Source organism: Betta splendens, chromosome 10 (genome assembly GCF_900634795.4).
Source record: "Betta splendens chromosome 10, fBetSpl5.4, whole genome shotgun sequence".
NCBI classification, from domain to species: Eukaryota; Metazoa; Chordata; class Actinopteri; order Anabantiformes; family Osphronemidae; genus Betta; species Betta splendens.
This window is the reverse complement of record NC_040890.2, coordinates 13,398,282-13,416,104: the sequence shown is the minus strand read 5'-3', so window position 1 is coordinate 13,416,104 and position 17,823 is coordinate 13,398,282. Positions and strand designations below refer to the sequence as shown.

Sequence of the window (17,823 nt, the reverse complement as noted above, 5' to 3'; positions counted from 1 at the left end):
AGTGAATCACCGGGTTGACGCATCACAACTCAGGCTGACAGAGCCGCCGAACCACGGGACTTGTCACAACGCATTTCTGCCCCTGCGCGCTCGTCATCCTCCCGAACGCAACCCGACGGCAGCCGTTTGATCTTTAATCGGCTTCCCTTTAATAAGGTGCAAGTTCGGCTGGAGCAGTTCATCCCAGACCCAATAACCCTGCGACCCGCAAATCATCCAGAAAACAAGGAGTCAAGCTCCCCCAGTGCTTTGATGTCTTTCTTATCAAGTCACTGAACAATAAAAGTGCACCATTCTGCTTTAGTTTGTTTTCTGCAAATTACTAATAATTAGCATTTGAATGTCAAAATTAGGCCTTAAATAAAATTACCCGCTCCAAACAAAGGCCATGTTTCCTCGGATTCGTAACGCATGGTAAACCCGTGGTCATTATTCATAATTTATTAAATATTTTATATCGAGAACAGATACAAGCTCAACCGTAGCTTATCACATAAAGTTAAAAAGATGGTTTATGCAGAGATATTTATTAATTAACCTCTATGTTAGCGACGCAGACGGGAAAAATAATTCTAAGGCCTGTAAATTCAGAGGCCTTGCGCAAACTGTGATAAAGTTATCAGTAAATCGTGAATGGAAAAATATAGACAGTGTCTTTTTTAAGAAAGGGGGGGGATGAAGACAAGTGTTTGCCTGCTCCACGGCTTTCCTTTCTTTTCCCTTCATTCCTCAGGTTTTAGTTCTTATTGACACAGGGATTATGTTGATCTTCTTCTCTCACCTCGAGCTGTCAGTCAGCATACCAAAGCAGCCCACACCGTGGTGCGCATCACTGCTCTGACTATTATACTATTTGTCCTGGATCCAACTTAAATCAAAAAGATACTCGTTCCCACTCCCTGTAGTTTGTAGGGCCTCTTGGTAAAATTCCCCAGTAATCACGGAGATATCCCAAATCTGCGAGGCTTGCCCGGTTGGAAATCTAAACGGATAAATGGTCTAATCATGGGGACTGGCAGTGTCCTCCAACTGGATCAGCATTTCCAGGTGCTCCCCAAATCCTCAGACCCTCGACCGAAACGGTGGGGGGGGTAAACGTGTTCTGATTTATATTTAAGTGACATTTTAAAGTAACCCCCGCCACAAAAATAACACATTTAAGGACAGTCGACTTGGTTTACTTGTTTTTTAATTTTTTCTTAATTTTAAAACGCCACCAGGCCAATGTGAGCCGCATTAGAAGTATAGCGGCGACTGCATAGAAAGTGGATGTGGCAAATAGTTTATTTTAGTCCCAGAGTGATGTAGCATGCGGTCATTAAATCCGATGACTTTTAAACTATGGCATTTTGTATCTGTATAATGTGGTTTCAAAATCTTAATAAGCTGTCTGTTGAAACTGCGGTTTGCTCAACTCTCTTATTGATATAGGCTGTATTTATCACTTCTATTACTGTCACTCGCTGCTTTTAATTATGTTTCATAATATGAGACGAAAATAGAATTGAATAGAACGAAATATAATAGGATAAAATAAGAAAAAATAAATTGAAAGTGGCACTTTTATATTCGATGGGCAGTCTGCCATCTAGTGGTGGTGAGGGTTCACTTCTCAATTTCCTCAGAGACTCACTAACAGCTTATTATTTTCACTAGCTATCGTGAGCATGCCAATGTTTCAGCGACTACACACACAGTTACTTGTTTCACACTTTAGCCTTAGTTTACTTTTAAAAACTTAAGTTTTTAATGATGAAATAAAAGCTCTGAGCTTAACCGGATGTAAATACGTTTGTACCCTGACTGCTTCCGGTGACGTAGGGCTAGCTCCCGATGCTACACGCGGGAAACAGCCGAAGCTGTTGATCACGTTCACAGTAAGGGATGAATATTAAAGTTTACAAATTCTGGTGTATCGGTTATTTTGGTACTAGTTTACCAATTACCTTAAGTTGAAACGATAGTAAGTGTCGCATATTTATCTAATTTGAAGGTTTGTCGTTTGTGATATTAACTCCGGAGACCGTTTGATTTCTGTACACCGGCCTAGTTCTCCTGGGGAGCTCGAACCTGTGCACTGTGTGCGCCTGCGGGGCGGTGTTACAGCTCCTGTCGTCTTTTATATTGAACAAACATATTTGCGCAGCCTAGCGTTATAAAAGAAGCGCACTGTTTTCAGTGTACGTTAGCTTAGCCATTGTGAGTGGCGCATCATGTGTATTAGTATCGTATATATTCAGAAACGCTGGGACCTAGCGATAATCTATATTCGCTGTTTTATTTGTGAGAAACTGGATGATATGTTTCGCTGAAAAGAATTGCTGCGTGATTATTACTGGCCACAGTAAACGACGTTATCTGTTAGCAAAGCTAGCTCACAGCAGCTCAGTGTAAACTCAGCGCTATGGCTCATGTCTGGTCTCACAAAGACCGTGAAAACTTATCAGACACCACGCTGTTTAGAGCCTCTTCAGCGTCACTCGTTGGCAGGTTGAACTGTCTGAATGGTGACCTTGTGTTCGACCCAGTCTCATTCACGCTTGTTTTAATAAACTTTTATTTTGGCAAGTGTAATGTGGACCACAACAGTGACAGTAAAAGGAATTGTCAAAATAAGCAGGTTTGTTTTTCTGGCCTATTTACAGAAGTGCATGGTTTTATCTAATGTGCTTTTAATGTTTGTGTGTACAGCGCATCAGTCATCACCTGTAGCAGAGATGGGAGACACACTGGAGTTCAACGAGATTTACCAGGAGGTTAAAGGCTCCTGGGTTAGTATTCACACAACCGCCTCTGCTCTCGATAATGATACAAACCCTTTTTTATTCAGCATCCCAACTATCTGCAGATAGTGTATTCACTCGTATTCAGTGCTTGAAATTATTTTGGTCTATGAAATAATCAAAGATTTTCTTGTTCTCAAGTAGATAACTTGAATAACAAAAACTAAATCCACCAAAATTACATTGAGTGGTATATTCTTGTATTCTATATTGTATTATAGATTATTTTCATCAAAGTGGGAATTGGAAAACCAGAGAGTTTGTCTCAACTCTACTTTCAAGAATTCATCTTCTATCAAAAAGCACAAAATGCAGTGGTGCCTGAGTTTCACCCTAGATGCATCAGTAAATTGTTACCTTATGGCACCTTACTGAGTTTTCTACTAATTAATCAATTTGTTACCTCTGTTTTACACCGTGCTGTTTTCAACAAGAATGTTTAACCAGAAACCCTTGTGTGTGTTCACTGGTTGCTGCAGAATGACGGGCGACTGCGTTTCAGCAAGCAGAATGTGGTTTATAAGAGCAACAAGACGGGGAAGGTGGACAGCATCCCAGCTGGAGAGCTCAACCTGGCCCAGTGGAGACGAGTGTGTTTAGGTCACGGCATCAAACTGGGCACCAGCACAGGCCATGTATACAAATACGATGGCTTCAGAGACACAGTGAGTGTGACATCTATACACAGGTCAAATCGTCGGGGTTCATGTAAATTTTATTAATTGTGTTCTGCAGTTTACCATATTTAGGGTTTATAGGCTTAGTCAGACTTTTTTATTTGTAGTTTTCCTTTCATAATATCATCAAACACAATCCGTCTTCCCGCTTATACTCTTCTTTTTCTGGGAAATAGTTATAACATTATTCAGAACAGAACAAAGCCACAGTGGAATATTTCAGTGACATTCTGCTGGTTAGTTCTTTGCTTTGTTTATGACAAAGGATGTAGCCCAAGTAAGAGGACTACATAAAAACAGCTTCATCCCACATCTGACATTTCCCCAGAAAAACGCTACCATCTTGCAAAAAGGCCACGAGTGGGTGTGTGTTTGTGTGTGGTGCTATCAAAAGCATGTGAATGAGTCGCCCCCTTTCCCCAAAGCTCCTAATGGGATTAATGAGGGAAACCAGCGCTAGCATGTGTGTTCCATAAACAGTGTAATCATCGGCTCATGTGAGTCAGTGTTTATATCAATCCACTGAAACAATTTGGCTCAGAAGACAGACAAAAAAACGGGGTTGTGTTTGTTTTTTGTCTTTCCCCTCCCCCTACGGCACTGAGTGAATGGAGAATGTCAGCCTTCAAGTAAAAGATGGGGACTGAGCAGTGGGTATAACCTAGTGTCTGTGTGCAGCAGCATCTCCTGGGGTTAATCAGCATATTTTTTTAGGAGATGGATCCTCTCGTTCTGTAGCACAGTCTATGATGTCATTGTTTATTATCCCACAGCCAGCATCAGTAATCGGGAGTTGGCTGGTGGTTTAGCCGTCGACGAGCTGAGTAGATGTTTCAATACATCTGTCATTATGAAGTGTCCTTTAACAAGAAGCAGAAATTTGGAAATTTCTCTTGGGTAGCTCGTCTGTAATCATCTTCTGGAGGAGCTGCGGGTGTAGAGCGTATTTACATGTTCAGATTGTAGTTCGACATCATGATTTGCTTGGAAATTATGGCTGTAAATCTAAGCAGCTGCCCATTGTTGTTTTATTTAGGTAATCAGTGTCAGGATCAAACCTCAAAACCTTTGTGACGCAGTCTGAAATGTTTCCACAGAAATAACAAACTAAAGTAGAAACCAGGGGAAAAAACAGAATGAAAAGACAAATTAACTATTTTAAAAAAACTCACCTATATTAAACAAATGTTATATGGTAATATTTAAATGTTATATGGTAATATTTGTCTTCCAAAGCCTGATTGTCATCAGGCTTTGGAAGACTTTTCATCATACATGAAAAGTGAGTCTGTTTCAGATCAATTAGTAATTCATTGGTCTGTGAAAAAACAAACAATTAATTGAGAAAATTATCCTCACTATAATGTCTTGTTAAATAAAAGAATGTATAAGACCCGCATAATCGCTCTAGCTGCCATGTTTAATGCTGCATATCAAACTCCAGTAAAACAATTTACCCGATTTGTCATAGTCTTGTTTACTTGTTCCAATTTTCAGGATTAGACCTGATCTTTTATTGAGAAAAAGTGTTTGTATAAAGGCTCATGGGAAAATATTTGTAGAACTCAAAAATTCACGTGTGATCCAGAGCTGTTTCAAAGAATCTGGCTGAATAAATGCATTTGAATGTAGGTCTTGCTGTGGTGGATACGGAGGGATTCTGTTTTATTCCGACTAAATGAGCTAAACAGCAAATAATTTGCCAAACTGTAATGAACAATTGATGGCGCTCCACACTGAGCCTGATTAGGACACAAGAAATGAGGGCACAAACATCAACTGTCGACGTCTGCACAAACTCTGATTTACACATCTGCTCGCATCTAAACAATGCCTTAATCCTGGCTAACAAACACACTCACGAACCTTTGTTGTTCTACGCACACACTCGTACACACACAGTCTCCCTGAGCTCTAATTGGCTGAAATAACCTTATGGACAGGCAGATATCCAGGTGTGTAAACTCTTTCCCACAGCATATAATTTTCTTGGACACACACTTGCACACCACAATCATTTCCACATGTGTGTATGTGTACTACCGAGAGAGTGAGTGTGTGTCTGTGTGTGTGTCTGTGTGTGTCTGTGTGTGTCTGTGTCTGTGTCTGTGTGTGTCTGTGTGAGAGAGAGAGAGAGACCATGTGTTTGTCACTGTGCGAGCATGTGTGTGTGGGGGTCTGTTCCAGTTGTAAGCGAGTCTGCAGGATAAATAAACAGGCTGATTGTCGGTGGAGGGGAGGAGAAGCGAGAGGGCGGATGGATTACATCCAGCGTTCCCACGAGGCCTGCAGCAGCAGGCGCAGTTATAATGACGTTTTGATTAATTAGACCCCTTCTCCTCGCCTTTTCTGGGGATTGTTTTGTTAAGCTTTGACCCATGCACTTCCACTATGTTTACTGCCTTGCTAACTTTGAGCCTTTCTCTTTTTGTTTCCGCCTGTTCTTTCTATGCCTTCCTCTCTTGTCAATCTCACTTTCCGATTTGACTCACATCTTCCCACCTTTCCTTTCCCCCCCTCTTGCTTGTATCCACTAGGACTTGGAGAAGATCTCTGAGTTTTTTAAGAACAACTACAAGGTGGAGCTGACAGAGAAGGACATGTGTGTGAAGGGCTGGAACTGGGGAACAGCCAAATTCTCAGGTAAAGAAATACACACTGCAACAACCAGAGAGGCCTCGGTGTGAGATTAATGCTGGCACAGGTTTATGCATCAAGTTTACATCACCGCCACATTCACCATGTGCTTTTTACAACAAAGTCATGTGAAGAACCTATATTTGACCCAGATGAGATTTTCTGTTTAGTGAACATATTATAGTCCCTACATGACTACATGACTAAGACTGCATTCTCATTCTGTTTCTACTGTAACAGGCCCTTTGTTGATGTTTGACGTCAATGACAACACAGCCTTCGAGGTCCCGCTATCCAACGTGTCCCAGTGCGCCACAGGAAAGAATGAAGTCACCCTGGAGTTTCACCAGAATGACGACACTGAAGTCTCCCTCATGGAGGTCCGGTTCTACGTCCCACCCAGCCAGGCCGATGAACGTCAAGACCCTGTAGAGGTACGAGAAGGACAAGCTTGCATGGTTACTAATAGTTCTGTCTCCAAAGAGAGTGAAGCCACATGGGTAATGGTGTTTTTCTCATGTAGGCATTTGCCCAGAATGTCTTGTCAAAGGCTGATGTGATCCAGGCCACAGGAGACGCTGTGTGTATCTTCAAAGAGTTGCAATGTCTTACACCCAGAGGAAGGTAGAGGATCAACATATAAAGATAAAACTGTTCATCAGAGATTCCTTCTTGCAAAGCTTCATAATTGCAAACTGCAGTATGAGTAACTAACAGTATAACAATATAATTTTCCTCCTTTAGATATGATATTCGTATCTATCCAACTTTCCTTCACCTCCACGGCAAGACCTTTGACTACAAGATTCCTTACACCACTGTCCTCAGATTATTCCTGTTGCCACACAAAGACCAAAGACAGATGTTCTTTGTTGTAAGTTGTCTTTTTATGTGACATTTTTGACATAATTTATTTATTTAAATAATAATATTTATTTGTGAGCTTTGTACCCAATTGTGTCTCATGTCAGCAATTTTCCTCTTCTTCCTCTTTAGATCAGTCTGGATCCTCCAATCAAGCAGGGTCAGACGCGTTATCACTTCCTTATCCTGCTTTTCTCCAAAGAAGAGGACATAAACCTCACACTCAACATGAGCGAGTGAGTATGTGACAGTGAAGTGCGCAATCGTTTCAAAGGTTGCATGTGCCTTGTTTGTTTTAAAAGCATGATGCATGATGCCATAAGAAATGTTTTTAGTACAGATGTCGTAGAAGCATGTCTCCACCAGAGGGAAGCAAAGGAGGAGTCATGGTTATATAGTCACCAGCAGCTACTTCTGTTAACATGTCTGCATTTTTTTTTTTTGCTTAATAGGGAGGATGTTGAACGTCGTTTTGAGGGTAAACTCAGTAAAAACATGTCTGGGTCCTTGTATGAGATGGTCAGCAGAGTGATGAAGGCCCTGGTCAACCGCAAGATTACTGTGCCCGGCAACTTCCAAGGGTGCGCACCTTCACACATTGTCCCTGATACAGCTGAGTAAATCTCGTTAAGCACCCGTCTCTCTCCCACAGTCACTCGGGGGCTCAGTGCATCACCTGCTCATACAAAGCGTCCTCAGGCCTCCTCTACCCACTAGAGAGAGGCTTCATCTACGTTCACAAACCTCCTGTGCACCTGCGCTTCGAGGAGATCTCATGCGTCAACTTTGCCCGTGGGACCACAACAACGCGTTCCTTTGACTTTGAGATTGAGACCAAACAGGGAAACCAGTACACCTTCAGCAGCATTGAGAGGTGAGCACACGGACACCAACTCAGCCTATTCTGTTTTTATAAGATCTAAAAAAAAGCCAAATTGTTTACTACACACTAGTATGTTTACACTGGTCATTGATGGTGTCACTGTTTCTCAATGTGTAGTAATTAATTTATGAGTTAGTCATCTCATCTAACCTTTCTTTTCCTTCAGAGAAGAGTATGGAAAACTCTTTGACTTTGTTAATGCTAAGAAGCTAAACATCAAAAACCGAGGATTCAAGGAGGTAACACCTTTTTTCTTTTTTAATCTGCCACATACAGTAAAGCAAATATCTGACACCAGCTTCCATCACATATTGATGCTTGTTGCCCTTCTCCTGTATGTTTGTCCTTGTACCCTGTAGAAGAAGGTTGGTATGGTCACAGGTGTAGCGTGTGGATTAAGTCTTCAATCTGATCCGTGTGGAGTGATTTCTATTTGCATGGCGTTACTGAGGATTGTGTCCAATGACCTGATTTGGTTTGACATCACCTACGCAGTTGGTGTTGAACCTAATTAAACTTTGAGTAATTTACAACTAATCATGGAGGTGGAGGATTGCGTGACTTTTAATCCAGTTTCAGTTTGTGTGTGTGTGAGTGAGAGTGTGAGTGCATTGGTTTGCTGACTAATATGTGGCCAGGGGGCTTTTGGTGCTTTAACACGTGTCACAGCTGTCATCATGACCATCAGGCTATCCACTATCCTATCAGTCTAGTTTGTAGCTGATGCACCATCTTAGTGGTGCTGGTAACAAAGCCGTCTATTTGCCATGATGACAGGGGTCAGCAGAACAACTCAGTGAACATGAATGTGCCTTCTCTCATTTCCTGTTGGTGTCTTAATGAAAGCCTCGCTGACTTGCTGTCTGTCTGTCCGTCCCCTGGGAAAAATACAAATACTAATGCATGGAGATGGGGAAACGATGTAGTAGGTTTGGGTTTGGTTTCCAAAATGACGTCCACACCACGTCTTTGTTTTTTTACTAGCAATTCACTAAAGAGAGTGCTGCTGTGAAGGTGATAGAAAAGACTACAAATTCAAAACGAATTGTCACAAACAGTCTCATCCACCTTCAACTGTAATTTAGATCGGTGTGGTGTTATTTATCTATATTTATCACCATGATTTTCTGCTAGAATTGTTAGACATGGGATGGCAAAGGAAATGGTATTTGGAGTTTGACTGTGTAGTTTGCTTTCAGGGTATGAAGGGTAAGATTGATGAGTACAGTGACTCAGACGACGACCAGCACGATGCTTACCTGGAGAGGATGAAGGCTGAGGGCAAGATCAGGGAGGAAGGAAACGACAGCGACGATTCAGGCAGCGGCAGTGGTAAGTGAGACTCTCAAAGGCTGATGTGTTGATCTTAAATGTTTGGTATGTTTTGATTGTTGGCTTTTCTGTTTGTAGATGAGTCATTTAATCCTGGAGAGGAAGATGATGACATTGCAGAAGAGTAAGTTATTTAGTTCTTTTTGTAGTTGGCTCAAATTGATTTTATCATTTATCATTCACAAATCACTGGCGTTAAATTGAGTGGGATAGATCTGTTCTTCTCAGTGTACACTTGTTTATTTTTGAACCGTTTTATGTTTTGTTTTTTCACCATCCTCAATTAGGTACGACAGCAATGCCTCCGCCAGCGACAGCAGTGAAGAAGGGGATGAAAGTGAAGATGAGGGTGCAAAGAAGAAGAAAGCCAAGAAAGCCAAAGTGGTGAAGGAGAAAAAAGAGAGGAAACCACGCAAAGAGGTGGGAATGCAGCTGAGATGAAGAGAGAAAGATGGGAATGGATGGGATAGTGAATTAAGGACCAGTAAAACATCGTACTCATTCACCTGCTGTTTTCTTTTTTATTCTTTCATTGTAGAAGAAGCAGAAAGATGCCGGTGGTCCTAAGAGGCCAATGAGTGCTTACATGCTGTGGCTGAACTCTAGTCGGGAGCGAATCAAGTCAGAGAACCCCGGCATCTCCATCACAGAGATCTCCAAGAAGGCCGGAGAGATGTGGAGACAACTGGGCAAAGATGAGAAGGAGGTTGGGCTGTGATTAAGTGTTGATGGAAAGATGTTTGATTTCATGACAAGTGCATAGAACGAAGACCAGAATAAAAAGTTTAATAATTTGTATCAATTTGATGCTACATCTTCTTCATCCCTGATTCACTGATTGCTGCAGGAATGGGAAACAAAAGCAGGAGAGGCCAAGAGGCAGTATGACAAAGCAAAGCTGGAGTACAAAGAGAGTGGTGGAGGGTCGGCCTCCAGTTCCAAGAAGTATGTGTCTGAAGATGGATCTATAGATCATACATTCATTCATTCATTCATTCTTTCATTTTTACAGAACTCTTTAATATATCAACTTTCTCACTTCAATAGGGAGAGTAAAAAGTCTGCAGGTAAAAAGGACGAGAAGAAGAGGAAGTCTGCTGGAGGAGACAAGGACCGAGAGCGAGGAGGAGGAGGAGGCAACGACAGCTTCAAAAGCAAAGAGTTTATCGAAACCAGCGAGGAGAGTTCATCAGATTCTGACCACAAAAGCAAGTCAAAGAGGAAGAAGGTAAAGCCGGAGAACAGATGCCATTACATGCCATTATCAGATGGATGCAACAGGAGCCATTAGCCGATAATTCCTTTCTCGTTTCTCTTGGTTCACCACATAATATCACTCACTGTGGGACAGTTACCCAGGGATGTGAATTGTTTTATTGGGATTTTAGGGCTTATTACCAGAATAGATTTCTCTTGATGGAGACACACGTGCTGCTACTTTAACATGTACAACAGTTTTGATAACTGCATAAAAATCTGTCATCTTGAAATGTTTTCAGATGTTAAGTTCAATGTTGCACTGCACAAAGTACATAAGAATAATTGGTTTCAGGCTTTTACACTGCTACTGAGACAGTTTAGTGATGGAAACCTTTTATCAGATCTGCTTTTGCTTTATATTTTTGTTAGTAAATGTTTTTTTGTTGTTGTTTTTTCCAAGGAATCAGATGATGATGAGGAGGAAGAAGCTATTTCCACACCCGCCAGCTCAGAGGAAGAGTCTGACTAAAAACCCATTTTATTCATCTTTCAAAAAACCAAGGACCAAGGATTTCTCATCACATGAACTGGCAGATCAGCGGATTCAAGCTTCATCACAACAAACTCTTCTCTGAATCTAAATCTCATGTGTCAATTGATATTCCAGTGGGATTTCGTGACATCTCAGATGTTGTGGTATGCAAATGTACCTCTTTTCAAAGAAACCTTCAAGGTTTTTTTTTTTTTTTTCAATTATCACCCAGGGGTGATGTATGTTTGTAGAATTACAGCAGAAAGAGGATTGTAGGAGTTATTAGTTTATTCGTGTGGTTTTTCGTTGTAGAGCATTTAAACACCCGCATTTACGTGTATTTTGTGTTTTGCCATCTCATGTTTTCAGGCATAACTAATAAATAAATGAATCTTTTTCAATAAGTCATGACATACCTGGTGTCAGTTTTTAATGCACAGGAATTTACTGTTTGAGGTGTTTTATATGGGAAGTAGAAGCTTCATGAGTAAAATGGCAGGAGTTAAATGAAGTCTGAGTCTCAACATGAATCCAGGCAGATCATTACTGTACAGCGATTGTGGGACCCCCTCTGAAACCAACAGTAGAGCTACATGTTGGTCCTGTTTTGCTGCATTTAGCCCATTTAACCAGGCTGGGTGGTTTATTGTGTGTGGGGTGCTGGGGTGAAGCCACACAGTGATAAATGTTGGAAGGCGGTGGTTTTAACTCTAAGTACATGGTGGTTTTTGAGAGCCAAACACTCCCCACTTCATGGTTCACTGTTTCCTGAACAGCTTTGATGAGACAGTAGCATCTTTTCTAGTAGTGTCCAGGTTAAACTGGGCAAAAAGCTGTCAGACATTATAACAGCTGTGTGGGGTGTCTGTATGCGTATAGGTATAGCAGCCTGAACTAAATGCAAACACACCTGTGGAATTTAGAGGCAAAGTCATCACCTCAAACCATTAGCATCATTCTACTGAAAGAGGCCACAGCCATCGGAGTCTAATGTTTCCAGGACATGAACCACGGCCACAGGGCATCTTGGTGCCGTGTGTTCCCCAGGTTCTCCGATCAGAACCCCCATTAACTTCTCCAGCTGGAGCTGCAGTAGCTCGTCTGCTGGACTGCTCCTCACGCGCCAACCACTGCATGTGTGTGTCTGACAGTGGCAGCACATGTATGTTTATGTGTGCACTGTATTATGTTACTGTTAAGTGACCACAAACATAATGGACCCACTTAAGAAATGACACGTGCTTCTGCACAAACACATACACACTGTCATTGCACCATTACATTATCTCCCTGATGCGAGAGGCAGTAATGACGCCGCTGCTGCCCGTGAGTATTAAGAAGTAGTCGTCTCAAATGTCGCAATTATTGCACAGCTGTCAATAATTTTGTGATTTATTAGAGTGCATTTAGGCTCAAACCTCTTAAGTGTCTTGTCTGTAAGTATCAAATTCGATTTCTTTTTATCTTCTGAAATATTGTTTAATGGGGGCATATTGAACATTTGGATGTGTTTCAGGGTTTACATTTACTGTATCGCTGTGACAAGTGTTTCTTTTAGGGGGAAATGCATCTGTTCTTTATTAGTATTTAATCTAATCTGTAGTGAAATGTGAAAAATTCTCCTGGTGCTTGTCTTAAATCACAGCATTGATTTTCATGAGTTAATTAAACATCAGTATTTATTTCATTAAAGTATTGAAGTTGACGCTCCTTGTAGTCGAAATTTACTTTAAGTTTACTTTTAATTGTTTTTAAGTAAGAAATCACAGCCCTTGAAACCGCTTAATTGTCTCCTACATATTGAAGCCAGTTAAACATTTAAACAGCTTTAGATGTGTGCTCTAAATGACACTGGCAGGTTTACGAATCGATTCCCACTGAGTCACTCACTCACACTCAAATATTAATGAACCCACTTTGGTGCAAGTTGCTTTAGATAAAAGCATCCAGGAAATGTTAGAAACTCACTAAAGTGATTTCAGAAATGTATGTGCTGTAGTAGGGGATATTGATCAGTGACCTTTGGCTATTTTGCGTGTGTCTGTGTCCTTACTGTGTTTTCAAGACAAAAGAGTCACGGTGATGGGAATATTTGGCGATAAAGAGAGGGAGGGGCAGAGGAGACACATGTTACTCCTCATCTGTGTGGAGGGAGGGTCCTGTCAGTGCCATAAACGGATGAAACGAGGAAAGAGAGAACGATCAGAGACACTGAGGCTGATCCGACGCATCCTCAATGAAGCACGTAGAGCCATCGTACACTAAGGAGTGACAGACAGGACCTGAGTGAAAACTGCCTTGGGTTTATTAGCACCAGCGAGCTTTAAAACCTCCAGAAACGTGCATACTACACTTGTGAGGAGGCTTCTGTCGGCGCCAGGCGGGAGTTGCACTTTTCTTTCAGCCTCGACCCGCGTCCTCTCGGACCCGCACCGACGAGCTGCCATGGGTGGCCTGTTGTACGGCTTCGTCACCGGCTTCTTCACCTACGAGACCACCAAGTCGGTGGTGGTCAAGAGCTGGTCCGTGGGCATCATCAACAGGATCGTACAGCTGTTCATCATCGCGTATTTTGTCGGGTGAGTTGTGTGTGTGTGGGTGAGGTGTAGTTCCACCTCTCTGAGATTAATGGAGATTTTATTATGTTGAAAAATCATCAGTTATCCACTTTATTTAAAAATACCATATATGATCTAAATAAATGAGAAATTAAATATAGTTTCTCCATGCTGAGTATTTACACAGTGAACTAAACTGATAAGATTTAGTGTCTTTGTCTATAGCTTCAAAAAGTAAATACCATCTCTCATCAAGTTAATCTACAGAACTAAATATTGTGCTGTGCATCGGTGCTACAGGTGGGTCTTCATCCATGAGAAAGCTTATCAGGTGACCGACACCGGCATCGAGTCGGCCGTAATGACCAAAGTGAAAGGCTCCGGTTACCATCACAACCGTGTGATGGATGTGGCCGACTACGTCTTCCCTCCACAGGTGTGTTCATAAGTTCTCCTTTGTGTGAAGCGTGTTTTAATTATCGTTTTAGTCATTGTGTGAACTTGATCTCCTGCGATTCAGGGTGAAGGGATTTTCTGCATTATGACAAAGCTCATCATCACAGAAAATCAGTTTCAGGGAAGATGTGCAGAGGTAAGGATGCATTCAACGTCTGCTTAGATGAACTTGGAATGTTAGAAATCAACCTGGAACCACTTGCGTGCATGTCAGGATGTTTTATATTCGATGCCACACATAAATGACCCTAAATACAGTTACTTTGCAACAAAGCTTGTCTTATCTTTCATAATGTTGAAGGCTCAGTAATGATCACGGGACCAGAGGAAGAACATGACGTAATGTTGGCAGCATGTTTTAATTTAGATTTCTGTGTGCGCTTCCTTTTGTGAAGATGCTGCCTTGTAACTCAGATGAAGACTGTGCCAAGGAGATGGAAAGCAAGCGTGTCAGTGGTGAGTCAACGCTCCTAAACAGGTTGACCCTAGCTAACGCTAACGCTAACGCTATCACAGAGCCCCATGGAAATTCATGAATTCATAAATCCTTACAGAAACCTGCGTGAACTAATCATAGTATTTATGAGAATCTCTAAGGAACCGCCTGTCTTTCTGTAACACCAGGGGTAATAACTGGTGTTTGCCTTCCGTCCTCCAACGGGACAAAGGGACATTGTGAGATAGAAGGATGGTGTCCGGTGGAGAACCGCAGTGTCAAAGTGTAAGAGTTCCACACACTCCAACGCACAGATGCGCTCGGGTTTCTGTCAGTAGAAAACGCTGCCATCTCCTCTGTCCACTCCCTCCTCAGCGAACCAATGCTGGATGTGACAAACTTCACCATCTTCATCAAGAACAGCATTCGCTTTCCACTCTTCAATGTCACCCGGTAGGTCTGGTTGTTAATTACTGAGGACGCCTCGTTTTCAGCACAAGCATTAACGCTGTCCTCTGTCAGTGGGAACATTCCCTCCTCTGAGAAAGACATGGGCTGTACCTACCATCCGGTGTTGAACCCCTTCTGCCCCATATTCCGCGTGGGCGACGTGCTGAACTACACCGGGCAGGACGTGGACGACCTGGCGGACAAGGTGTACCTCCTGCTTCTTCCTCCTCCCCTTGTGAACTTCCTGAAGTCATCCGTCATCCATGAGCGGCATGTTTCCATCACCCGGCGTCACGTACCCGTGAGGAGTCTCAATGTGTGTCTCTCGTTTCCTCAGGGTGGAGAAATAGGAATAAACATCGAGTGGAAGTGCAACCTGGACCGACACATTAAACACTGCATGCCCAAGTACTCATTCACACGACTGGACGCGCCCTTCACCAATAGCATCTCTAAGGGCTACAACTTCAGGTACCGAGGCCCATTAGAGCAAGGAGCCTCTTTCTCAGTCATTTTACTCCTTTTCTTTTTTAGCTGACTTCCTCCTTTTTGGTTTTGCTCATTGAGACAGATTTGCCAAATATTACAAAACAGACAACGGAACAGAGTTCAGGACTCTTCACAAAGTACACGCCATCCGCTTTGATGTCATGGTCACCGGCAATGTGAGTTCATCATCATCATCATCATCATCATCATCATCATCATCATCATCATCATCATCATCATCATCATCATCATATCCATATACCTGTTGTTGTTTGTTCCAGGCAGGAAAGTTCGACACAATCCCAACTCTGATCAACTTGGTCGCGGCCTTCACCTCAGTTGGACTGGTAAGAGTTCCTGATCAGGCACGAGTGGAAGTGAAACAAGGGGTTATTATGCTGCTCTCAGTTTCCATCACTGCTTCTTAATTTTCTTCACAGGCTTCGGTTCTATGTGACGTCATCCTGCTCAATTTCATGAAGGGAGCGGCGCAGTACAAGGCAAAGAAATTCGAGGAGGTGATGTTGTCTTTATGACAGCAGACCCAATGCCTGCAGCAGTGACCTGTATCGTGAACACACCATTCTGTATTTCTTTCTTGCAGGTTTCCGAGGAGCAGATAGAGGCTCAGCTAGAAGCGTCCCTCAGCCAGAGTCCAGGTAGCCAGCTGTCACTCAAAACACCTATGAAGAGCTCCAAGGACTATGACTCTGGGGCCCTGTCGCTGTCGGCCTCCGACCAGGCTCTCTGACCGCCAACACCTGCCAAGTGGACATTCTTCACCTTCACAGGGATTCATGTCTTTTCTGGTTGTTGGCAGCCTGTCATTTGAATGTAACAGGGCAAAGAAAACCAGTCCCAGTTACACATCTACACAGAGAAGAGAACGGTGGCTTCATGTATGTAACAGCTACTGGCATCGATCACACTCAGTCTCTGCTCCACTGAAACTAAGCTTAACTCTCCAGTTACTAAACCCACATGCAAAACAATAAAAATGTTTTTATAAACGTGAAGCAGTTTTACAAAATCTCTCCTTCAATAAGCTCCAAATCCTAAATATCAAAACTAAATCAAGCTTTTTCTACTTTCCACTTTGCTCCAATAAGCCGTAAGGTGACAAGGGTTGAGAATAAACTGTTCGAACAACATTCTGGAGTAGTTTTCTTCAGCATCATGTTGACGACAGTTCTTTCTTTGTCTCCTGCATAAATAAAGACACTGATTTGCCTTAATGGGGTAAAACACAGCTATTAATAACGTGTTTGTTAGTGGGATGAATGTGTTTGTGACTTGAGGTTTGCAAATGGGCCATTATTAGTCCACTTCTGGGCAATGACGTGAACGTGGAGATGTTACTGTACAGATTAATGGATGAGTGCAGCCCCTCTTCTGGTTGGATGACACAATATTACATTATGATCCCTTTATTGTGGTTGACGCCAATATCAGACGTTCATGTAGCTGTCATTGCCCCTTTGACACAAACACATCCTCCACATTGTCTGCACCCCTCCTTGCTTCCCTGCGTGCTGTAACCAGGACACTAATACAGCAGCTAAAGAGCCTCCTAATGGCTCTGACAACGAGTGACAGGGGGCGATAGCTGTGAAGGGAGGATGCAATGATTTAATAATACAAATCAACATAAGTGCATGTAATGGAGTACTATTATGTTGCTAGTTCACAGATTGAACTAATGGTTCATTTGAAGCATTTGAAGGATGGATTTGATGTGTCCTGCCGAACGTCAACTGACAATAGCACCTCTAACTAGAAGAACAAATGAATATGGATGACATTTTAATATGTCACTATTTTTTAATTACAGGCGTGAATTAATTAATGGTTAAAGCCATACGGTATGTGTTATAAATATTTGACGTTTTATCAACAGAAATGTGCAACAGCATTTATCATTGATGGTCAATGTCCAAAGAAAAGAGGGAAAACAGAAGTAATATGTGTTGTGGTTGAAAATGATCATATCCAACAACACCCAGAATGCATTGCACTCTGACGAATCACCTGAGTTACAGTGACTGGACCTACCTGTCTTTTAGCTCCGCCCCCCCTCTCAGCCTGGCCGTTGCAAGGGCAGATTCAGAAAACCACAGGAATCAGTAGTTGTAGTCTGTAAGTCCTCTGAGATGTTTCAGAGGACTTTTGCAGAGGAATAAATGATAATTTCTCTGCATAGGAAATGTGCAGGAAGCTGATTGTCTCTTCATTCTTAAATATTACCTGCCATCGTTTGGGTCAACCCCCATTGAATATTGAAGAAGTGTTCCTTTAATAATTTGGGTTCTTGTACAAACATTTTTTTAATAGCTTTGCTAAAATGTCTTTGAATATGTTTTTAATCTTTTAAGAGTTGAACAGAGTGTGCAACATCTGCTTCGGCACCAACTCGTGTCTATTTCCTCCTCTGGGGTTAATTTCCGGCTGAATGGCTGAACAGGGAGCCATTATCAAAAGACAAAGGATGTAGAGAAGGAGTCAGTGACACAGACATCAGACCAGATA

General features: G+C 42.2%; 2 protein-coding genes across 3 annotated transcripts; both read left to right on the top strand.

The window, feature by feature from the left end:
* Positions 1–1,728: 1,728 nt before the first annotated feature.
* Positions 1,729–11,312, top strand: ssrp1a (structure specific recognition protein 1a). 2 transcript variants are annotated; one of them, XM_029165564.3, is made up of 18 exons: positions 1,729–1,877; positions 2,692–2,771; positions 3,263–3,448; positions 5,998–6,103; positions 6,338–6,531; positions 6,621–6,721; positions 6,842–6,971; positions 7,094–7,197; positions 7,414–7,542; positions 7,614–7,835; positions 8,011–8,083; positions 9,044–9,176; positions 9,255–9,300; positions 9,464–9,596; positions 9,715–9,882; positions 10,024–10,121; positions 10,224–10,404; positions 10,837–11,312. In XM_029165564.3, exons 2-18 carry the CDS (start codon positions 2,718–2,720, stop codon positions 10,903–10,905), a joined length of 2,127 nt encoding a protein of 708 aa, XP_029021397.1. In that variant the 5' UTR covers positions 1,729–1,877; positions 2,692–2,717; the 3' UTR covers positions 10,906–11,312. The 2 variants fall into 2 exon arrangements, with proteins under 2 accessions (XP_029021397.1, XP_055368483.1); XM_055512508.1 differs by lacking the exon at positions 1,729–1,877 and adding an exon at positions 1,945–1,963.
* A 1,779-nt stretch (positions 11,313–13,091) lies between these two features.
* On the top strand, positions 13,092–17,390 carry p2rx3a (purinergic receptor P2X, ligand-gated ion channel, 3a). The gene is made up of 12 exons (XM_029165303.3): positions 13,092–13,487; positions 13,767–13,902; positions 13,987–14,058; positions 14,318–14,378; positions 14,547–14,643; positions 14,734–14,811; positions 14,881–15,013; positions 15,146–15,279; positions 15,380–15,473; positions 15,579–15,644; positions 15,738–15,815; positions 15,902–17,390. The coding sequence occupies exons 1-12, from the start codon at positions 13,354–13,356 to the stop codon at positions 16,046–16,048; spliced, it is 1,230 nt and encodes a 409-aa protein (XP_029021136.1). The 5' UTR covers positions 13,092–13,353; the 3' UTR covers positions 16,049–17,390.
* Positions 17,391–17,823: the final 433 nt, after the last annotated feature.